At 47.1% G+C, this 23,001-nt stretch overlaps 1 protein-coding gene across 3 annotated transcripts in view; it reads right to left on the bottom strand.

Annotated features, from left to right (window-relative positions):
• Positions 1–23,001, bottom strand: part of B4GALNT3 (beta-1,4-N-acetyl-galactosaminyltransferase 3) — a 61,541-nt gene that overhangs the window by 17,756 nt on the left and 20,784 nt on the right. For 2 of the 3 annotated variants that reach the window (XM_416381.8, XM_046901467.1), the window contains exons 2-5: positions 6,899–7,002; positions 6,156–6,233; positions 798–893; positions 220–310 (exon numbers count right to left, since the gene is read on the bottom strand). In XM_416381.8, the coding sequence (XP_416381.5) occupies positions 220–310; positions 798–893; positions 6,156–6,233; positions 6,899–7,002 (369 nt within the window). Of the gene's footprint in view, positions 1–219; positions 311–797; positions 894–6,155; positions 6,234–6,898; positions 7,003–23,001 lie in introns of those variants that run through there. The other variant, XM_025141582.2, reaches the window with a different exon arrangement.

The raw sequence follows: 23,001 nt of genomic DNA, 5'->3' as shown, positions 1-23,001 counted from the left end.
ACGCCATGGGGTGATGCATCCATGACAGCATTGTTTTTTAACCAGCACTTCCAACTGTTTTCTTCTGTGCTTTTTCTTCCTACCCTACAACAGAGGCAGATGTGCTTTATCCATGCCAAGCACACAGCCAGCTGGACTGCCTACGTGAGGGGCCGTGCCCTAGGGCTAAGAAGGGATGTGAGCAGCTCCACAGCAGCCCCAGAGCCCGAGAGCCCTCACCATCAGTGAAAGGATGCAGGTAGCCAAATATCCGGAGACCATAGTTGGTCCATTTTGGGGACACGGCCAGTTTCTTCAGCACTGTTCTTGTCTGAAGTGGAAGATAAAAAAAAAAAAAATAAAATTAGATGGATAGGAAAAAGAGGGGAGGAGCAGTTTGGGGCAGAAATCTTGCAATGGGTGGGCAGAGGGAATTATGGCATTTGTTTTGTGAGGACGTGGCATGGCATGAGATGGAAGCAATGGGAAAGGGCAGGAGAACTGTGAGAGGGACTGGAGCAAGGGCTGCTCAGAAGGGAGAGCTGCAGGGAGATGTCGGAGATGGTGGGAATACGTGTGACATTTGGTGGGCACTTGGAGGGAGAGCACCAAACACAGGAATCCTTCATGCTGTGCCCAAGTTCTGGCAGGCCAGCAAGGGCAAAATGAGCTTCTTCCCAGAGGTTCACTTGAACCCTTGTGAAAGCTTCCTGCTCTCCCAGGAGTGGGAAGAAAGAGGAGGTGATGGTAAGGGGTGGGGACATGATGCAGAGGGAGCAAAGACAGGAACTGCGGGACAGTGTTGGGGTCTTACTCACATGGGGGTAGAGGGGAAAGTGGAGGTTTCTTCTGAGCTGCTCAGTGGAGCTGCCACACCAGTCCTCAAACACATGCAGATTGGCCTGGCCCTGGAACTGGGGGGCAGAAGAGAGGGACCATGAATTGCTGTGTCCTTCCCATGTTCTTCCCTGTATTCCAGCCTCAGCCATGGGCCCCAGCACTGGAGAGCTTGTGAGAGAGAAGGAAGATGCTGCTGCAGCAGTAACATCTAACCAGCTGAGCACTGGGACTGGGCCAGGTGTCATCTGAACAGCACCAGGGAGCTGTGATAATGCCCAGGAGAGCTCAGCTAAATGGCTAGGAGTCACTCATTTTGCTCTGTCACAAAGGTGTTAAATCAGAGACTGGTACCGCGAGGCCTGGGACATGCTGTGGTGTGGCACCATCTAACAGTGAAACTGTAAGGGTAGGACCTGCTCCAAAAAGGTATTTTTCATTTCAGGGCTATTTTCCTGACCCACGGAAGAGGGGACACCCTAAGGAGGGGAGATGGCAGATCTCCTCAAACCCTGCCTCTGAGGTGGGGCTCAGGGAAGATGGTGAGGAAAGGCCTGCTCCTCCAGGAATAGACTTTCTTTTGTCATAAGCATCCAGAAAGGAAGAGTTGGCTGCCTCCCAGACAGCCCGAGCTCTCTGCGTGCAACACTGCTGCTGGATGCTGAAGCCTTCCTCACAGTGTTGGCATCCAAATGAAGAGAATAAATAAGCCGGACACTGTACAGGCAACCTTAGATGGGGAAACACTGAGGAAAGACATAGGTTGCTTTGCTACTGGGGAGGTTTTCTACAGCTGTCTTGCCTATATAAGGAGCTATGGAGCCCAGCTGAGGTTGGGTGAGCAGAGACTGGAAATGTCTCAGCTGCACCCACATGTCTACAGATGGCAGCAAACTCCTAGTTTTGGCTGGGGAAGTCTTGAGCCGGGCTGAAACAGCGTGGTGGAGGAGGGCCTAGCCACCCTGAGCACTTCTGGCAAAGAAACCCTTTCATGGAGTTATTTCTCCCAAGATAGCAGGTTGGGGTTTTCTTTTGTCATAAATCAGGGCTTGAAGGAAGGACGTGGAGCGGACTTGGCCTGGCACCAGCTTATGTAGTAATGCTCCTTGTAAGCTGTGGGCTTTAGTCATGCACGTGACAATCATCTCTGCCTGCCAGGCAAAACACGTTCACAACTGCTGCTGTTCTCCAGTGGTCTCTTGTCAGCCCACTCTCCCTGAACTGCCAGGGCTTGCCTGATGTCTGGATGTCCCCATGGTCCCTCATTATCGTCTCTCCCCCTCTGCTGATATCCCTCAGCCCAGACTCTGCCCATCGGGCAAAAGGAAAGCAATGAGACAAAGCAGATGCAATTCCCCAGGAGGAATTACGGAGAGCCCAGGGCAATGGCTGCAGCCAAGAGAAACCTGGGCCTCTGCAGGCGGCTACAACACAAATCAATCGCTGCACGTGTGACAAACACTGAGTTGGAACCTCATGGCTGGGCAGTCCCATGCACCCAGTTCACATCCAAGGGTCTTCTCAGCCAAATCAAACAAAGGCAATTACTTTTCTTGTGGAACATGAACTGAGGTAAAGAAGCCGGGCTGACCGCTAGTCAGGAACCAAGTCTTCTGGCAGTCCGTTCCTTGCTGTCCAGAAGAAACACTGTTTTCCTTCTGAGAGAACCATGTGTACGCTTCAGATAGCAGCCTCAGATCTCTATCACATGTGGCACAACACTCCCACACTGTGGGCAGGCTGCGGTTGTACTCCTTCCTGGCAAAGGCAGACCCCAGGAGGTGCTCCCAATGCTCAGAACTGCAAGAGAGCCAAGTTGCCTTTGGCAGGGGGCAGCCCAAACACCAAAGCAGATCTGTATTAGGGAACTCCCCAGAGAGTGGCCAGATTTGTTATTTGCAGAGGAAAACTGGACCAATGCTTTACTGAAGAGTTCTGGCAGCATTAGGCAGTGGGGAACCTACTTAAAATGAAGGCAGCCATTAATGAGCTCAGTGCTCTGCCAACGGTCAGAAATGGGCCCTCAGCCTTCTAGGCCAGCATCCCCAACTTCCAAAGTCTTTACAAAGCCACCAGAGAGGAGTTTCTGGCAGGAGCTAACATGATCACTTTGCCTTCCTGTGCTCACAGCAATCAGAAATAATTAGTTGGTAAATAACATGCATTTCTTGCATGTAGTTTCAGAGCCTTTTCTAAGGCAATGGATTTTCTCCTTTCCTACAGCAGCCTACTTTACTTTCTGCCTCCTCTGAAGGAAAAAAGAAGAATGTTATTGACAGATATGCGCTGGCTGCCCAAAGCAGCTCTGGGAGTGAAAACTGAGCTAGGCTTTAATTTTAGGCCCCCAAGAGTCGTTGGTGCAGCAGCTGTTTTGAAACCCTATCACCTCTGTCCCTCCAGCTCAACTCATGGCTGTCCATTAAAGCAGCTGAGAAATTCCTCTGCTTGCTATTTGGGTTTCCTCTGGAACAGGCATAAAATAATCTGCCTAGGACTTTTGTTCCAGATTGCAGCAATAAATGGCACCATCATTCACAATTCATGCACAGTGCTCCTGAGAAACACCGATGGACTTCCTAAGTTTGTCTTCCCAGTTTGGATCTACCTGGCCCGGGTTTTCAAGAGGTCTGAAAAGCTAGGACCTAGTAAGTAACAAGTTAAGCTCTCCTTCTCCCTTTAAGAACATCTGCTTAGGATATTTTGGATAGATTGACTTGGCCAGAACCAGGAATAGAAGCTAAGAGTCTAGGCCATAAACAGGAGATGGTATTATGTGGTCTGTGCTATGTAACACCACCACAGAGACTCTTTCTGACCCTTGGGTTCCTCCTTCCCAGCCCCACCTCTCAGGTGCTCATCTCCTTCCCAATGACACAGCGGCACTTCAAGAACTCAACAGTAATCTACATGAGCCACAAGTCATGCACCGAGGGCACCATCATCACAGCATGTGTGCATCATGGGCATGTCCCCAAGAGCTGACGCCCTCTGGAGCACAGTACTGTGGTCACACAGCAAACGTTGCAGAAGGGAAGGGACAGCTGAACCGTATGGGGATATGAGAGCTGGGGCTGACACAGCAGCTTTGTGATGCTGGGCTGCTGGCCCTGCTGCTGAGCCCTCCTGCTGAATGAACAGCAGTTTGGAGCCCTGGGGTTGTATTAAGAGACATTGGTATTTCCAATTTCTTCTAGTAGGAATCTTAGATTACCAGCCTTTCCTCGGAAAACATACACAGATCTAGCTGTAGATGTCCCTGTTCATTGCTGGGGAGTTGAACTAAATTACCTCTAAAGGTCCCTTCTAACCCAAACAATTCTGACTCCACAGTTCTATGATACTATGATCCTTCTCCCCAGCCCAAACACCATCCTGTCAAGACTGCCCAGCGGGGTGGCCCCACTCACCAAGCAGTTCCTCTGCAGCCAGGAGCCCCAGGGAAGAAGCAGCAGCAGAGGCACAATCAGCTGCACTGGAGCAGGACGGAGAAGAGAGGTCTTTCCTAATTTAACCCTGGTCAGCCTTGGCATATCAGAGGTGTGCAATTTTGGGAATGTGCAGCACTGGGGATCATAGATGTGGCACAGAGAGGGCGAGTCTGAGCCGGGGAAGAAAGGCAACATTGTGCTCCAGACTGAAACTCTCAGAGCTGAGTTCATAAGCTTCGTCTGTCTCCACAGAGCTGCCGCAGTCCCTCATCTTGCCCAGGCCAGTTCTATGGGCAGGGGACACTCAGCAGCCAGCAGCTGGACTTGCTGCAAGCTCTGATGCTCTGGCATCTGCGGGGATCTCTCAAGATGAGTCAGCAATAGATCTCCTCAATTCTGCTTTCCCCTCCACGTGATTATAACATTTTTAGAGATTTCCCATACTGCGCACTCTCCCACTACAATATCCAGAGCTGAAGATTCGAACCACCTAATTCATCTCCTGATACTGAAAGAGGAAAATTGAGATCTGTTGTTTGGCCACGCTGGCTGCAGCACACCCTGCACACCTGTTAATTATTCACGTTTGTCAGGAATATACCTCTGTTCAAACGAAGCCCAGCTCTGTGACCCGTGGGAGGTGAACCACCTGCTCTCACCCTAGGAATCAGGCTTCAATTAAGTGCTTAGAGATGCTGCCAGGAGGACACAATGGGATCACAGACCTCAGGTAATTAATTCGGGCAAAGTTACAGGAAAACCTAATCTCTAGGCCAGGAGAAATTTCAGCTGGTGATTACACAGGCAACAGGTATCTCCGGCCAGAGCTGTGCCTGCAGATCCCTCTCCATCCCATGCAGATGGCATCGGTGAATCCAGGGTGGGAGTGTGGCAAGGCCAACCAAACCCACTTCCCTGCTTGTACATCCTGGACTCAAAAGCCTTCTTGCAGCAGAACTGCAAAGACACACAGTTGACTGTCAGTCAATCTGTTGACCACTAGGACACCGAGGTCCTTCTCCTCAGAGCTCTTTTCTAGCAGGTCATCCCTGAATCTTACTGATGCATGTGTGCTTCTGATCCCGTAACACACTTCTGAAAAATCACTGAGGGGTGGAAATCAGAGACATCAGACAAAGCCTCCAAGAAACTGTGGGAATGCCATGGGATGGGGAAGTAGCAAATGCACTGCATCCACCCTGTGCGCAGCAGCAGCCTTGGTCCTGACATGCTGTCATTCATCTGGGAGGCAGCCCCTTCTAATTGGTGCTGGTCTCTAATCACCTCCAGGAATTTAGTGAGCTGACTCTATTAGTCAAATGCCCCCTGGCTGGTGTCCCTTTGATTATCAGTAGGCTGCATTGCTCCCTTATCTGAAGAGGAATGGTGAGATAAAGGGACAGGGGAGGAAAGAACAAACGAGGCATGAAGGAAATAAAGAGAATGTTTACCCCAGCCTTCAAGGGTCACTGGAGAAGGTCTCAGTTCACCAGAAGTTTCAGTGAAGTGGAGAGACCTCTATGTACAATGTGCAGGGATTGGGTAACAAGCAAATGCCAGAGCATGAGCATAGCATGACACCGCTGCGTGCCACAGTCAAGTATTTACTTGCTGAACACATGTCCCTGAATAAACCTCACCTTTAGAGGACAGCAAGCTGCCTGCTCTCAGGGAATTATGGAAGATGCATGGTGCCTCAGTGGCTGGGGAAGACACCAGATTATCAGGAATCTGGACACTCCTGTCTTTCCAGATGATTACTTGGGTCTGTAAGTGTCATTAAACCAGGAGGGGATGATAGCGAATGAAAGAAACACATTTCCAAGCAAAGGGTCCCTTCCTATTCCCTTCCAATCTCAAAGGCCTCTACCTACAGTTTCCTCATGTAGAATGTTGGAAAAAGGCACCAACCTCTGGCATCCATGGGACAGGGTTGTTCATAGCTGCATAATTCGATTTATTCCTCCCGCTTCTTTGATGCTCTTGGTTCTGAAATGCAAGTACAAGAAAATCAAAGTGACCTGATAAGTATCCAGGCATAGACACCTCCACAAGAAGGTTCAAGTCTTGTTGCAAGAACATGAGACAAAAAGAGCAACTTCCCATAACTTCTCCAAAGGGGAGGCTGGCCGTTGGAGACACGGTGGGGTTGGAAATGCTCCTTGGTTTTCTTGACAGCAGATTTCCATAGTAAGCCATTGAGGGGAAAGGATACCAGCACTTTATAATGGCTGCTAGCACAGAGCTAAAATTTAGGTCATAATCCCTTGGATGTTTTTGCCCGTTCTTGTTTCAAAAGGTCCCAGCAACAGTTGTTCCAGCACTTCCTTCAGGCAATAGAAACAAGTTGTACTTCACTGGGGCACTACAACCTCTCTTGTGACCTTTCATTTCTGCTTCCAACTCATTCAGTGCTGCCTTCCTGTGCCACATACCCAGCCTTCTTCACACCAACGCCACAACTGAGTACATCTAAAATAACTCAACTGACTACAGTGGAGTCATTGTATGCTCCCACTGCTGTGAGTCAGCTCAGATTTTGCTCTGTGGCATGCGCTCTTTTCTGCACGAAATGAGAGTTGGCTCTTGGTACCAACATCCGAAAGGAAAATTTGCCCTCACAAATATTTAGAAGTTATTCAAAGTGTCCTCACCTGATGTCCCACCTTCTGGGAATAGTAAAATGGGAGGCTTAAGTCTCCACCTGGGACATTTGGGTCTGCCAGAACCTTAGCCAGTTCCCTCCAGCTTTCATATCCTGCACAGAGGGAACAGAAAGAGAAGACAGAGTACAGGTTAAAAAAAGAAGCTGCAGCATTTACCAGAATAAACTTGTCCCTTGCAGGTCTGAGAGACCTCAAACACTCCAGAACAGTCCAGCAGAGACCAGGAGTTGTTTATGTAATTTGGAGCTGGCAGACTGACACAAGGAGAGAAAGAGAAATTGCCCTTCCTTACTCCACAGCTCCTTCCTCACTCTTACTGATTTGTTATACTAAAGATTCATCATCGTTCTAAAATGCATTTCAGAGATTTCATTAATCAGCATAGGACTGATAACTTCTTTGTAGATCCTTCAGATAATCCCATTAGTCAAACTAAAGACCAATTTTTTAAACCAGCAACCCCAAGAAAATAGCATATGATGATAAACATTCCTAATTAGTTTAATCATCAAAAGAATATTATTCTGATTATGCACCTATTTGTACAATAAAAGCTTTTAATCTTTTCCTGAGTGCAATACCAAATGACTGCAAAAACCACACCTGATGGGACATTTGACTGCAGTGCATAAAGTACTAGCAGTGACACAGTTAAGGATGTCCCTGTTTAAGCGAAGCCAGCTTTCAGGTTCAGATCAGCTGTATTTGACACCTCCCCCCCACAATCGACTTGAGATAGGATCTGGTTTTGGTATCAGGTGAAGTAGTAAGTCTGAGTACTGAGATGAAAGATTTGTGTCCTCTGTGCTGCTCCAGCAACAGTAGTAGCAGGGATGTGGTCTGAAAGAGCAGCACGTCCCACTGCTGAGGGACCTCTGCAGTTTCAGCATTGGCATACCCATCTTCACTGTGCCCACCCAACCAGCATGGGAGATGTGTTGTGGCTTCAGAAGGAGGACGGCCCATCAGTTTGCTTTGGAGGAGGCATTTATAAGTGATATGGTTGAGATCAACTCTGTTGAGACCAAGGCAAACCCAAAACAATTTCAGGACCTGGAAGTCACAAACAACCCTTTGACAGATTCTGTCTCCAACTGTGCTAAGCTCCTGGCCTGTTATTGGATCTACAAACAAAATCCTTGCAGCTTGCTCCCAAATCTGTGTGCTGCCCCCAAACCTGTGTCTGTCTGAGGCAATTAGAAAGCAAGGGTATTAATCCTGCCCCCTATTTTGTAAGGAAAAAAAATGGGACAATTACTGAAAAGCAAGTGCAACAATTGTGGAAAATGTGAAAGTAGGTTGTCAGAGATGTAACTGTAGAGGGAAGGCTGAGAAATAACTTGGGCATCCTGCTCTCTCAACACAAGTATTGACTTAGGTGTGTGGTTTTGATTCAGATCCTGTTAGATGCTGTTCAGCTGCAAATATCTGATCTAGGTCTTACCATCACCAGATTCTGATCTGAAGTTATGGGTTCTTGATCTTCTGCATAAGGTTTTTCAGTCAGACATTCTGGGTGAGTAATCTACAGGTTAATGCAGCTAAACAAATCTCATACTTCAGAGATGGACTGTCACGGGAAAGAGGAAGAATTTTCTGTGCCCCATCAAAAAATAACATGTGAGAGATTCCACCTCATTCAGAGTGGTGAGGCAGAAACCACTGTTTATGAATGTTCTGTAGCTGAATATAAGGTCCACTTGCAACAGGACTGGAACAGTCTTTGCAGTTGACATGAAATTCAGTGCTTACTGCTTTGAAGGTTCACTTCTACTGGGAGAGAGAAGCACACTTTTTTCAGGGGAGAGAGCTTGCTGGAAGGAGGACACTGGCCAACACAGCCTGACTTTTGGGCTGGTCCACAGCAGTCACTCCTGGCCTTGTCTATGCTCAAGCTCTATGCACAACTGGCATGGAGCCCACCTCAGAGCAAGCACAGAAGCCTGACTGGATACATGTGCCAACAGTTGACATATCTCTGACCCTTGGAAAAGAGAAGAAAGGGAGGCAATTCTGCATTGTACAAATATTTACCTAACGCTTATATCAGCCAAACAGGGAAGAGAAAAACAGCTAGAAATTAATCTGGAGGTAGCGATTTCCTTGCTGAGTAATTTGTACTTGGTCAGACTAATTTACCGATATGGTAGGAAATGAATGTCAGAAAATAATAAGATGAACACTCCCTTTAGAGAAAGTTGCTAGTGCTGCAGTTCTTTGAAAGATCATCTTTTCTCTGGGGATTGCCATGAGGCATCCTTGGAGAAGAACCTGGCTTTCCTTGCTAGGAGGAGGGAGGGAGCTACAGAAGTCAGGAAAAGAGACTGAGCTCCTTCAGCATCCTTCAACCTGAAGACCTGCTGGTGCCAACAGCTGCTTGAAGGCACTGAGACAGTCTTCTCCCCAGTGCAAGGTTCAAGACATTGCCTTGCAGGTATCCTCCTGAGAGGCAGAAAGCAGAGTGTTCTACAGCAGAGTAGCTACATCCACTGCTCTGTATTGGGAGCAGCAGAGAAGGATGGCCTATGTGGTCTGTGATGGGTTCAGCCCATCTTTGAGCCCTCCATGAGCACTGCACTGAAGACCAGCTGCTGGAGCATCTTCTTCATGGCTGTTTAAAGTCAACAAGAAACTAAAAAGAGGGAAGATTTAGATTGGGTATATGGGAAAAGTTTTTTATGATAAGAGTAATGAGGCACTGGAGCAGGTTGCTCAGAGAGGTGGTGGATGACCCATCCCTGGAGACACTCAAGGTCAGGCTGGACAGGGCTCTGAGCAACCTGATCTACCTGTGGATGTCCCTGTTCACTGCAGGAGAGTTGGACCAGATGGCCTTTAAGGGTCTCTACCGACTCAAATGATTCTATGATTCTATGTCTGGAAGAAAACAGTAGTCAGGATTTTACCTCAGCAAAACACTCAGGTATTACTAGGGGGGAATGCCAGGACTACTAGCTTTGATGGTTTTGCTCCAGTACCTCTATAGAACTGGTTCTGGGTAGGATGGGAAAAGGCAAAAAAAAAAAAAAAATGTCAAGGCAAAAATCAGAAGCTTAGGAAGAGCTTTTCCTGAAGCCAGGTGGATAGCTGAAGAGGTTGGGCTGGGCTCAGCAGTGGTTAGTCTGCCAGACAGATGTACCAGCCAGATCCTGCTTTTCTCTGTTCTGGGCATTTAGCTCCCATCACTTCCTGAAGCATGCTGTTGTTTTCCAAAGCTATTTTTTCACACCACAAGCCTCCCAGAAAAGCAATCCTGCCACACTGATGCAACTGCAGCTTACCAGAAGAGGCGGCTGGACCCCTACCACCTGCTACCCCTCCCTGGCATAAACATCCCCACAGCCACAAAGAACACAGGGCAGTGGTTCACTCAGATCACCCCACTGGAAGGGCAGGCACATGATTTTCTGTCAGGTCACGCAAGCTCACTACTGACAACCCAGTCTCCCATTGAAATTTTCTTTCCTGAGAAGAAGTTATTGTTCATAACCCTGTCAGTGGTCATCATACAACCTATAAGAGCTTGACTATGGAGTAATGCAAAACCAGAGCAGTCAATTTGCTGTAATACCACTGGAGAATGCTGGCAGCCTGCTATGAGGTCAGAAGTTGAGTGGTAGCAGAGATGTAACAAGGGGAAATAAGGTAAAGGTGTTAGTTCTGGGTTGGGACCAAGAGTCTCTTCCCAGCTGTGCCTTTTTTCTGTGCTTAGGCTAAAAGTCAGCAAAGGAATCTGCAGGAATAGCAAAGGGTGATGGGGAGATGTCACCCAACAGCAATGACTCCGCCAGGTCAGTGCATTTGAAGCCCATCTCAAAAGAGGAGAACAGTCAAAAATTTAAAAAAGCAGAAAGTCACAGCCAGAGATAATAGACCAAAGCACCCTGGGAGCTACCAGCCTCGGGCAGGAGCATGGCCAGGGCTGCTCTGTTCAGAGATTAGATCTATCCAGCTGCAGCCGTGCCCCTAGCCCCATTCGGTGCCTAATGTTTCATCCAGTCCCTGATTGTATCTGAAAGCTGTGCAAGGGGGAAGTCCCTGACCCTCTCTGATGATCAGCTTTCCCTCTGAAGGATAAGATTTGATCACTCTGCTGTTGTTAGTAATGCTTACATTACTGCAAATGCTGTTAATGTCGAGATGCTCTCATGCCTTATTGTAGCCAGGCTAGATGATTTCACTTGGCAGGCGCAGGAAGCAGCAGGTCTATGGGCTGGTTTGCTTGGAAGCATTTTCCTTCTGCTCTGAGACCATCTTCCTCCTCTGCTGCTGTAGGGACACGGCAAGAAGGAACTGGGAGGTATGAGGAAGGTTTTGTTCTTCATTACTCTCACTGTTCAGTGAATCCCCAGAATAGCATGAGGTTTTAACCCTCTCTTGTTTGAACTTGTTTCTCCTTTCTCTTCCTGGCTGGATTTTTCCCACTTGCACTCATCCCAAGGGATATAATTGTTAGAGGTCTTTCCTGGTGTCATTTCTGGATGAAAAGACAGGTGGGAGCCATATCCAATACTCGCAAAAACCACCATTAGGTGCCTAGTAAACACAGTACATAGTGACAGGACATGGGGAAATGGCTTTAAACTAAAAGAGGAGAAATTTAGATCAGATGTTATGAGGAAATTCTTTACTCAGGGGATGGTGAGCCCCTGGCAAAGCTTCCCAGAGAAGCTGTGGGTGCTCCACCCCTGGAGGTGCTCAGGGCCAGGTTGGATGGGGCCCTGGGCAGCCTGAGCTGCTGGGTGGCAGCCCTGCCCACGGCAGGGGATTGGAACTGGATGGGCTTTAAGGTTCCTTCCAATCTAAGCCATTCTATGAACACAGAAGATAACTCTATTTGCAGTCTCTCACATGCATACACCCCAAGCCTCCTGCCCTGAACACAAACCTCACCTCTACCTTTTGCCCCAGCTACTCTCGTTCAGGTTACAACTGCAGCGCACTGTGAGTGCTTTCACTCAGTTGCAGGATGCCAGGGTACATGCAGTGAGGCCAGGCACCTGGCCAATGCAGTATTGTGTCACGGGCCAGGGAAGCAGTGTCAGCCTCCTGGCCTGCTGCACGCATGTGTCCATACCTCAGCAGCAAGGGCACAAAGCATAAAGTTGAGGTGCAAAATGACTTCCTAAAAACAGAGATGTTGGGCAAGGATAAAGTTAAAAACAATAAAACAAACACTACCAATGGGTTTTGGCCACAGGGGTAAGTGAAGATCAGGTCAGGGAAACTACTAAAAGAAAAACTATCACTCAAATGTAGAGTCAGGACGAGAGATTCTCTCTGGTTATTTGTTTAAGTCAGCCAAAGTCATAGGCAGTGAACTCCTTGCCCTCAGATCACGATCAGAACAGCACTCCTGGAGTTAAAGGGACTCAAGAAGTTATGAAACCAGTTGGTACAGAGGGAGCTGGACAAATCTTCCCATTTCTGGTTAGCACAGCGTTCTGCAAATACAACCGCTGACTTTCTTCAGGTATAAATCACAAGTCAGAGACAGCTTGTGCAGACAGGAATTACTCCTTTGTTCCTCACTGCTCTGTGGAGGTGCATGGTTTTACTGTCCATGAGTTTGCAAATTCTGGCAAGAGGCTGCAGAATATAATAAGTACAGAAGGGCGGACTGTGGAAAAGGCAGAGCGCTGCCCACAGGAACAAAAGAGGAAATGAGCAGCTGTAGTCACCCAGGGCACTCCTGCAGCCTCACCTCCAGACTCACCTGCTAGGTTGCTGCTGTTGCCCTCCAGGTATAGGAAAAGCATTTCCTATAGTAAGGAAGGAACTGATCAGCAGTGGCTGGGTCTGGAGGGCAGGGTGTGCAAGGAGTGGCTGGGGGCCCTGGGTTTGCTCAGCCCAGAGCAGAGGAGCTGAGGGGAGGCCTCATGGCGGCTGCAGCTCCTCACAGGGAGCAGAGGGGCAGCGCTGAGCTCTGCTCTGTGTGACAGCGACAGGGCCCGAGGGAACGGCATGGAGCTGTGTCAGGGGAGGGGCAGCTGGGGTGAGGGACAGAGCCTGCTCCAGAGGGCAGCGGGCATGGAATGGGCTGCCCAGAGCTGTGGGCACAGCCCCAAGTGCTGGAGCTCAAGGGGTGTCCAGACACTGCTTTCAGACACAAGGTCTGATTTTTGGGTGATCCTGTGCGGAGCTAAGAGTTGGACTCAATGATCTTCATGAGTCACTCCCAATTCGGGGTATTCTGTGATTCCATGACTCTAGCGGATGTTAGAATGAATTGACTCCGACCATTGCTTCTCTCACTTCCGTGCTGAAGGCAGAGGAGCCAGCTCCTTCCAGTCCATGGGACAGCCACAGCCAGCAGTTGGACGAGGAGCCTGGCCGTGGAGGCACAGCTTTGTCTGCACAGCTGTAATCCCTGGGCCAGGGTGACACAGCCAGCAGCAGCCCTGAGCAATGGAAGGACTCCCCTCCTGCCCATCCTCACCTCTCTCATCGGGCAATGAATCTCTCCTCACCTTCCTCTCTTCTGCCTCTGCAAAACTGCACTAAGGAGTCATGAAGGATTAGATGTGGGGAGAGAGATGAAGGATACTTGGAACTTCAGGGAAAAGAGATGAAATACACCCAAACGAGGCCTGAAAAGAACAGCATCTACTGCTGATGTTGGAAACATACAATAGACTGTTTCTGCCACTGCTAATCTCTACAGCAACGGAGTGAAGCCCTCTCTATTCTGCTTCTTTGTGGCAGTAATCTGCGGGTCATCTTAACCACACAAAACACATGCAGAGACTTCCAGATAATAAAAATTTGTTATCAACATTATGCCCATAATAGCAGCGCAGTTAGAATCATAAACTGCTGGCAAGCTCCAGGCGCATGGCAGCTGCCCTGCTGCACCCCGAGCCGCCTGCTGCACAGGCTGACTTCCCATCTACCTCCTTGTCAGATAGTGCTGTCAAAAGCCAACAGATCTTCACCTTTTGCATTGTTCACGCACCGCAGTTGATTTCTTAAAGCAGCCGCAGCCTGTGTTAAAAAGAGCGGCTCCCAGGTATACTGAGATTAAGGGTATTTGAGTAACTCACATCACAGTATTGAACTTCCTGGGAGGAGCTTTCGCCAGGCATTGTTTTTAAAATCTGGGATTTGCTTCAAAACCGGTTACTGATGGAGATCAAGATGTTTGCCTTGCTTGAGCTACAGTAGTTGGCAGTGCTTGTGAAAACGAGCAGGTTCACAGAAGGGCACAAAATCAGGCATTTTCCTATACGTCTAAGGCTTTATCCGTATTCCTGCTTTTAAGATCAAACTAATTTTATGCCCTGTGGACTCTGTTTTGAAACAAGAATTACTTTAATCCTGGAACATCTACATGGGTTTCTACCAACTTACTCCCAGTGACCACATCCCCAAGTGCTGACTCACACTCTGCAGCTCTGCATACAGTCTGCCTTCTTTTACAAAAACAACAATTTAAAGAATCCCTCTCTGGCCTTCGGGGGGACTGGCATGAAAAGCAGATGTTCCACCTGGTTACGATCAGTGCAAGTGCAAATCCTGGCGCTTCATCTGCGGGCTCCAGTGAAGCCATGCCCGTAGAGATGAGAGACACGAGAGGCAACCAAGGCTGGTTCTGCTGTGGTAACAAGCTAATTAAAGCTAGCGTTTGCCTCCATATATTACCAACTCAGTGAGGCAAATCATATTCATGGCACCCAGAGACAGAACTGGGAGGTTTTCTGCCCACTTTTATTCACACGTGCAGCGCTGTCATTTGCAGCAGTAAGGACTTCTTGCAAAAAGAAACACGCTTCTGAGTGCTTTCAGCCATCAGTGGATTTGGTGTTTTGATATTCCAAGTGTCTGAATAAAAGCAATGAAGAAGAAGCAACATACGTATGAGGTTTCCCTCCCCTGAGCGTGGGGAGGTACCTGCAAAAATAAAGAAAATGGCAAGTCTACACTTAGCCATTTTTGCCATCTGTTTTTCTTTTCACAACACGGCTGTGCCCAGGAAAGTTCAACAAAGTAATTCCTACAGCTTTCAGAAAGCTTTAAGTACATTTTTCCTAGCTGATCCAAACACCACGGCGCATTAAGACTTCTCAAAGGGCCTTCCAAGGTTTTTTTTTATACAGGATCTGCCTAGAATGCAAAGCTGGATGTCAACTGTGCAGGAATCCTTTAAGTCAACCTTAATTTCTTTAGAGCATGTAGCTAACCCATAACTTTTTCTATCCTGGCTGAGGATAGAAAGTCACTTTCTTTGTGACTCAACAGATTGTTGCTTCCACATACGTGCAGCATTCCCAAAATATCTACTTGCAGCTTGATTTCCAGTCAAGATCTGTGAAACTTCGTGCTGTAGAAAATGTTGTGCACTACTTTCATGAAATTATGTACATATTTATTTCACTGCTGCCGTTTATATTTGTCATTTTGCTCAGAATTGCTGTAGCCATTTTCTTCCTCGTTCACCTTGAAGACAGCTACTCAATTTCACTCAAGTGTGTCGCTTCTGTGATCTCTGTAGGCACTGCTACAAAACTATTGTCCTACACAACCAACTTCAGGAGTGATTGGAGGCAGTCACCTCTGGGGCAAGGGATGAGACTAAAGGAAAAGAGGACTAAAGATAAGGAACAGGCTGGACAAACATCCACCGGGAATGTTGCAGGTAGGGCTGATGTGACCTTAGGGCAAGGAAGTGAGCTAAAGTGGCCCTCCTGAAGGCCATTCCAGAAATTCTTAAATCATAATTTGCTTATTTTTATTTGCCTACTCTACTGAGGGTATCTGAATGACTGGTCTTCCCAGTGCTCTGCATGGGACACCCTGCCCTGACACCAAACCAAGCTCTGATGACAGAGGGACCTCTCAGTGCGGGACAATACAACATTTATGGGGCAGCTATGCTAAGTAGGAAACGAAAGCAGGTATACTGATGGGCATCAAACCCAGGGAAAGAGGACCATATATTCAAACTAGACACCATTTCATGTGGGGAAAAGGAAGAGAACTGTACCTCTAGCTTATGGGAGTGGGAGGAGCCTGTAACAATAAGGGCACCCAGGAACACAGCCAACACAGAGGACAAAACATTTCTCACAAGGCTGTTTGGAAAAGCCTGTTATGACCATTACAGCACTGAGACTGGGCCACCAGGCCTCAAGGATACCCCAGGCCATACACAGCCACCCACGGCAGGAGAGCTCAGCACCCAGTGCTGAAACATTAGCAGAATAGGAAGCATCCCATTAGGCAAAACAGGAACAATTCTACAGAAGCAGCAAGAATACAGCTAGTAGATTAGGAAACACAGCACAGAGCAAGACTTTTTTTTCTGCAATAATGCCTAATTTCACTCTGATATTAACAGAAAACAAGTCATCTAAATAAAGAGGAACCGATAGAGCACAGGTTGAGGTAAGTTTTGGTATTGACTTCTACGTACACTGGATTAGAGACTATTTGATGCTTGAATTTTGAGTCAGCTGAAGTCTTTCTGTTAACAGGTTTTAGATGAGGCTCTAGAACTACTCCAAAAATCTCTGGAACTTGGATACAATCTCTGTGGGCAAGCTTACTTCCTTGATTCTGACCCAAACCTCAAAACCCCAGCTCCTGGTTTAGGTTTACATCTGGTCAAGTGTTGATTAAAACAGCAGTAAAAAAACAACAGGAATTTTGGGACAACTGTCAGGAATGCCTGAAATTTCTCATCAATGCTGACAACACCGAATCCAAGCCCAAAGCTTCATTTGGCCTTAAATGCCAGGCTCTATCTCTCTTTGCAGAGCATTTGTTGTGTCTATGCCCCTGAACCCACCACTACTACCCCTATGTAGCAGAAGAGCCACTGTAATGCTGTCCTCTTTCCTCTGAATCACCAAATACCGACTGCTAGCCAAGGGCAGCCAAACACGCAAGATGGACTAATGAAATGATGTATTATGGTGAATCCTGTATACCTCTTATGCAGAAAGCACACTGCCAGCTGTCCCTGAGGGCACAGACACTTATTTCTCCACTAGCTTTATTTACACAACAGGGGTTGCTATGGGGAGGAATCACAGTTGCGTACATTCCCTTGAAAGAGCTCCTACTCAGACACACAAGAAATCTGAAAAACAGTCTCTGAAATACCGTTCCTTCTCTTCCTATACTAAATCCCATGTCATGCCCTGCTCCTAGTGTCAAACCAGTCTGTGCCACACACTTCACAAAAACCACGAGGAAAGTGGGGACTGGGAGGCTGCTCCATGCCGCAGAGACAGCAAACCCATAGGCATGCAAAGACTGAGACCAGGCTGAAGTTTGCAAAGCACAGGCTGCAGGGGCCCAGCCAAACGCTACTGGGGGGCCTGCTCCCCACAAGGCACCCCAGGCATTCCTGAGGGCTGTTCCGATACCCAGAAGGGATGGCCGGGTTAGGCACCTCGGAACGAGCTGCCCACGTTACAGAGCTATCCTATTTCAGTGGAATGTTTAACCAGGCTACGGCTTCTACCAGAGTAATAAAACTGCCCTGCCAACTGCTTAAGGTGGCCTGCAAGGACTAAATGCAAAATTACTGCTTTCTTTCAAATGCACTGGAAATTTCCATAGGGCAAGGAAGAGGGGTTCCTACTGCTCAGCACTAGTCCAGCAAACGCCTCATGAACCTAAGGACAAATGAAGCTGTAATGACTGTCCGTTCTGCCTCTTATGCAACTTACTGCAAGAAATACACCCAGTAATTCCTGCATTAGTTCCAGAATGAATATCCAATGAAAATATGGTCTGACGTTGGTTATTTACATCCTGACCTGAGTTTAATCCGAACTCTGTTCTCAGTCTCTTCATTAAGCTTTACTGACCTTTTCCACAGGCTCTTGGTGTGATTCCTACTGAGCTCCACTGACTCTGGCTGATTCCATTCCAGGATGGTATGAGTGTACCACCTTATACAACTTAACTGCATATATCAAAATCCCCATTTCTAATGTGTTCTGCCAAAACCGAAGATGAGTGAAAGCAGCTGGCCTCTTTACTGCACTTAGCAAAAGGACTGGTCGTTAATCATTTGTCCTTTGTGCCTCTGACCACACTAACTCACAAAGCTCCAGGTTATGCATTGCCGGGAGAGCATCAGACCTCAGCTGCCGTACCTTGAAACACTGCAGTATGATCTATATGCTACGTACTGTTTTATGGGAAAAGATCCTAATGCTGTCTCTGGGGATGGTGATGAGGACTGCGCGTGCCTGTGACTTTCCAGTCTCCACAAATAGCAGAGGGCAGTCCAGTTCTGATTATTCTTTACATCCACTTTTTTCTGAATGCTACTACAAGAACACAGAACTTCTGAGCGTGGAAGGCTCGTCTGGAAGACATCTGGACCAATACTCTGCTCAGAGCAGGGTCAACAGAACAGGTTGCTAAGGGCCACGTCCACTCAGGTGTTGAATACTTTCAAGTACAGAGACTCCAAAACTTCTTTGAGCAGCCTGCTCCGGTGCCTGACCACCCTTAGAAGGAAACTCTTTTTACACTGTTTAAACAGAATTTCTCCTGTTTGGTTTGCGTCCATTGCCTCTTTTCCTTCACCTAGATGCTGGTAAGAAGAGTCTGTCTCCTTATTCCTTACCTTCTTCTATCAGGTAGGTCTTTGCTGCAGGGGAACATCTCTGATTCACATTCAACTTGGCATCTGCCAGGACCCCACGGTCCCTTCCTGCAAAGCTGCTTTCCAGCTGGATGGCCCCAGTCTGTACTGGGCCATGAGGTTATTCTTCTCAGAGAGGAAGGAATTATTAGTACGTTCCTTTGTTGAGCTTGATGAGGTTCTTAGCTCGTTTCTCCAGAGCTTTGTTTAGGTCCCTCCATTTGGCAGCATAAGCATCTGGTCTATCAACTACTACTTCTAGTTTTATACCATCTGGAAATTTGCTGAGAGTGTGCTTTGTCTTATTATTCAGGTAACTAAAGAAGACACTAAATAGTATTTGCCCCACTGTCAGTCCCTGGCGTATGCTAGTGACTGTTTTGTACCACTTGACATTTGTGTTCTTTCAGTCCTCATGAACCTTCATCAGTTGCAACAACCTTTTAATGATGATCTAGATTGGCCTTGCAGTGGCATAGGCTAGCTTTGTTGGCTCTCATGAGTACAGCTCATCAGGTTCCAGGGACTTGTGTCTGTCCAGTCCATTCAGGTGTTTCTCAACCTGACCCTCTTCCACCAAGGGTGCATCTTTTTTGTTTTCAGTTTTCCCTCTGGACCCAGGGGCATGACATTCCTCAAGGCCAGTTTTACCAGACTCACATTCTCCCTTGTCTTCCTTTTGCTGCTGATACACCCGTAGAAGTCCTTGTCGCCCTTCACATCTCCCTCCAGATGGGTTTTGGCTTTCCCAGATCCATCCCTACACACTGAGACGGTGTCTCTAGATATCTTCCTAGATGACCAGACCCTGCTGTCACTTCCTGTATACTTTCTTTTTGTGTTTGAACTTATTCAGGAGCATACTGTCTGGCACTCATGAAGGCCTTCTACCACCACTGTTTGACTTCCTGCATGTTGGGATGGACTCTTTTTGAGCTTGCAGGAGGTGATCCATGAACAACCAAGCAGTTCTCCTGGATCCCCTGCTCCACAGGACTATCTCCCATAGGAATCTCTGGGGCAGGTCTCTGTGCATTGCACTGCTCTTCAGAAATTTAAGGCTGTGATCCGGCTCTTTGCCCTGTTCCAAGTTAACTCTGACCTGTTCACCAGATGAGGCAACAAGCACCTGTTTAAAATTGCAAAAAGCAATCTTAAACCAGCGAGTCATCTCAATACATTGATAACTCTGAACTCCAAAAGTTTACAACTTAAATGCTTTTGAAAATTCTGCCTGTAAATACCTTTAAAGTAGAAGTCCCAATGGAAACTGTTGGGATGTGAGCCAAGTCGTAGCCGCGCATGTGCTTTCTTTAAAGCCTGTCCTAAAATGGCAATACAATTAACTACTTTAGAGTTTCCAAGATCTCTGTGAACCTTCCTCTGCCTTTCTATGCTCTCAGATACTCCACCTCCCCAAGGGAAATCCACCTATCCGTTGCAAGTTTCAAATCTGTGATGAAGAGGCTTTGTGATACTGAAAAATGAGAACAGAGGGACAAAAGAGAATAGATCAAATGATACAAGGAATAATGAAAGGTCTTGTAAGCTAAGTTTATTACTTATGTTTATCACTATATTCATGAGATACTGATTTTTCATTTAAGTAAAGCAACCACAGAATAACATTGAGGTTACCGCATCAGCATTTCACAGGATTTAGAAAACTTGGAGCAGAATGCAAATCCTGTTTGCTACAGGATATTAAGACTTTGTCTATTACATTTTGTAATACACACAATTGCTACTGTTAGACACACTGTTCTACTTGGATGATTGATGCCAAAATGATGCAATTAGATTCTAAGCAGCCTATTGTCTGGGAGCTTATCCATCCACCCATCCATTCATCCAAAACCTCCCCGTGGTGATGCAATACCCTAACACGTACAGTGGCAAACTAAAATGAAATTGCTCACTCCTGTCAGGTTCTTTTCTTTATTGCTGCCCTGGATCTCAGCAACAGTTAAGCCAGGAGGAAGAACTGGCTTATTGCAAGAAATGGAGTTGGCACAAGTTCAGAAGGGCCCAGCAAGTCACTCTTAAGCATTTGCTCTTTTAGCTGACAACATGAATGACACTCACACCACATGGATCACACACATGATTTTTAACTGTTTTTAAGGATTTGGACTACCTGACTGAATTTTATCACGTGTTTCTTTGCCATTCTGAGTATTAAGAATGCTAGATCAGCACTGATTTGACATCTCATCCCTGCAAAAACTGGGACTTCACCCCACCTGAAAAGCAGCTACCTTGGCTTTTGAAAATTCAGTCATTCTAACAGCATCACCAATGAAGTATCAAGGTAAACATTGTGAAATGTAAATACAGAATGAGTACAAACCTTTACTGCCCCATGACCGTGAGAAATGTATTAGCCTGTGAATGCGGCCTTGTTCACGTAGTTGGTGAAATTTGGGCATCTCCTGGATGCCCTCCGCTTTTTTTCAGTCACCATTTGATGATGAGAATAACATGAAAGTTTGCTTCCCAGGAGTACTGAAGGACTTGATCATCTCATTGTCTGTATTACCAAAAATGGAAAGGATGAGGGGGCCGACTCTCAGGGTCTGAGCAGTCGGGTTCACGTGGACTTGTTACAGAACTGCTGCTAGTTGTATCAGAAAAAACAGGCTCCTGGGCACTCTGATCCTCATTAGAAATTAAAAACAAACAGACAAAACATTTCTCATCTAGGAATCTCTGCATCTCTGAGGCTGGCAAAGTAAGCCTCACTGGATTTGACTTCAAATGCTTATAGCTTTGCATAGTTGGGAAATGTCAGAGTAACATTCTTATGCATCTTCACATATGATCAAGAACGTAATTGTCACAAAACCAGATGAGGCACACAGCATGCCCCGGATCCTTGGAAAAATCTGTTTGCCAAAGCACTCAGCTGCTGTAAGAGACCCTTGTGGAAGGATGCCCTTCTTGAACTTATCTATCTTGGTCCATCTCATGTGAAAGAAGAGTTTAACCAGTAACTTTATCCCTGTTACAGACTGTTAAAGAACAGTTAGAATAAACACACGGAGTATGCATCATTTTCCACCGAACTTTGCAGAAATGGTTAGGATGCTTCTGAATTTGAGTCCCATACCTAAACCTAGAAACTCTTGCACAGCTTTTTCATAACAATGGAGTCTGCTTATGTTAGCAGTGCAGTAGGGACTCTGTAGAAGTAAGCTCTCATCCAGCGACACCTCACATGACAGGAAAAACATACGGGCAAAACACTGTCCTAAAATGATTAGTAAAAAGGAAAGAGATAGCAGAAGGAAAATGTGCTTTTATTCTACCTACTCTGTAATAACAAGTTGACTATGTGTCTTCTCCTGTCCCTTCTCAGTTGCCCCCCCCAAGCTTTTCATCTGATTTCTTCTCCCTTTCCATTCCCTTGCACTCTTAGCTACTTCCAGTCTCTGATAGTTTTGAGGTAGCATTCAAATGCTCCCAGTGATACCCCTGGGACTCCTCCTCCTAGTCCTCTCATGTTTCCCCAAGGGCTCTGTCTTCTCTTTCATCAATTGCCTCGAGCCTGTCCCAGTCTTACAATGCTGGAAAGATAAGCAACCTGATAGCATTAATAAAAGATAGCTTGTACCCCCATTCCCTTTCATCTCTTCTTCTCTGGCGGTAAGTGATCCGCCTGCTACCGAGGCAATGAGCAAGCGCCTGCCTGGGCCAGCACTGCCGCTTTGAGCCATGGGACCCACTGCAGGCCAGGCTGCCATCTGAGCAGGGTGGCGAGTGAGCAAAGATGCTGCTCCCCTCGGCTGCTCTTGCTTCCTTCCAGCACCTCAAGTGGAGAAAAGCACCAGTGAAACCCTTCCTGCAGAATCACAGAGCCGCGGCCAGGGCTTGATGGACATCAAGCAGCCTCGCTGCATACTGGCCTGCTACAAGGGCAAGGGAAAACTTTTAGCACTAACGTCCTCACAGCGTAGGGTCACGCTGGACGCAGCAAAGTCCTTCTCCCTTCCTGGTCTGACAAGGGGTAGCACTGAACTCGAACGGACTGGTGGGAACAGGATGTGGAGAGATGCCAGTACTTGGGAACCTGAGAGTGAAGAGTAAATTCCTGTTGAAACCCTGACAGCTTCAACACTGTAAGCAAGACAGAAGCTGCAGCAGAGCGCATTTGCTCAGCAACCGGAGGTACAGGCTTTAATCAGATCCCATAAGAAAACAAAACACAATTATAGTCGAAGAGGCAATAGAGGACAGCATCTCAGTATACCGTATTTTCTCTCTTCTAGTTGCTTGCTCTAGTTTTCACATCAAAAGGAAGATTTTAACAGATAGGGCTGCAAATTGCAAGGTGAAACGAAAAAGCCAGGTTATTTTTTGCTCCTTAAAAAAACAAACCAACAGGGGTCTTGCCCAATGGTCAGAGCTGCCTAGCTGCGTATTTGTGTATACAGCTGCCTACAATTTGTGTGGGGTTGTACATCTACAGGACAGAAGGAACAGAGCC

The sequence above is a fragment of the Gallus gallus genome, chromosome 1 (assembly GCF_016699485.2).
Source record: "Gallus gallus isolate bGalGal1 chromosome 1, bGalGal1.mat.broiler.GRCg7b, whole genome shotgun sequence".
Classification (NCBI taxonomy): domain Eukaryota; kingdom Metazoa; phylum Chordata; class Aves; order Galliformes; family Phasianidae; genus Gallus; species Gallus gallus.
This window is presented reverse-complemented; position numbering and strand designations above follow the sequence as displayed.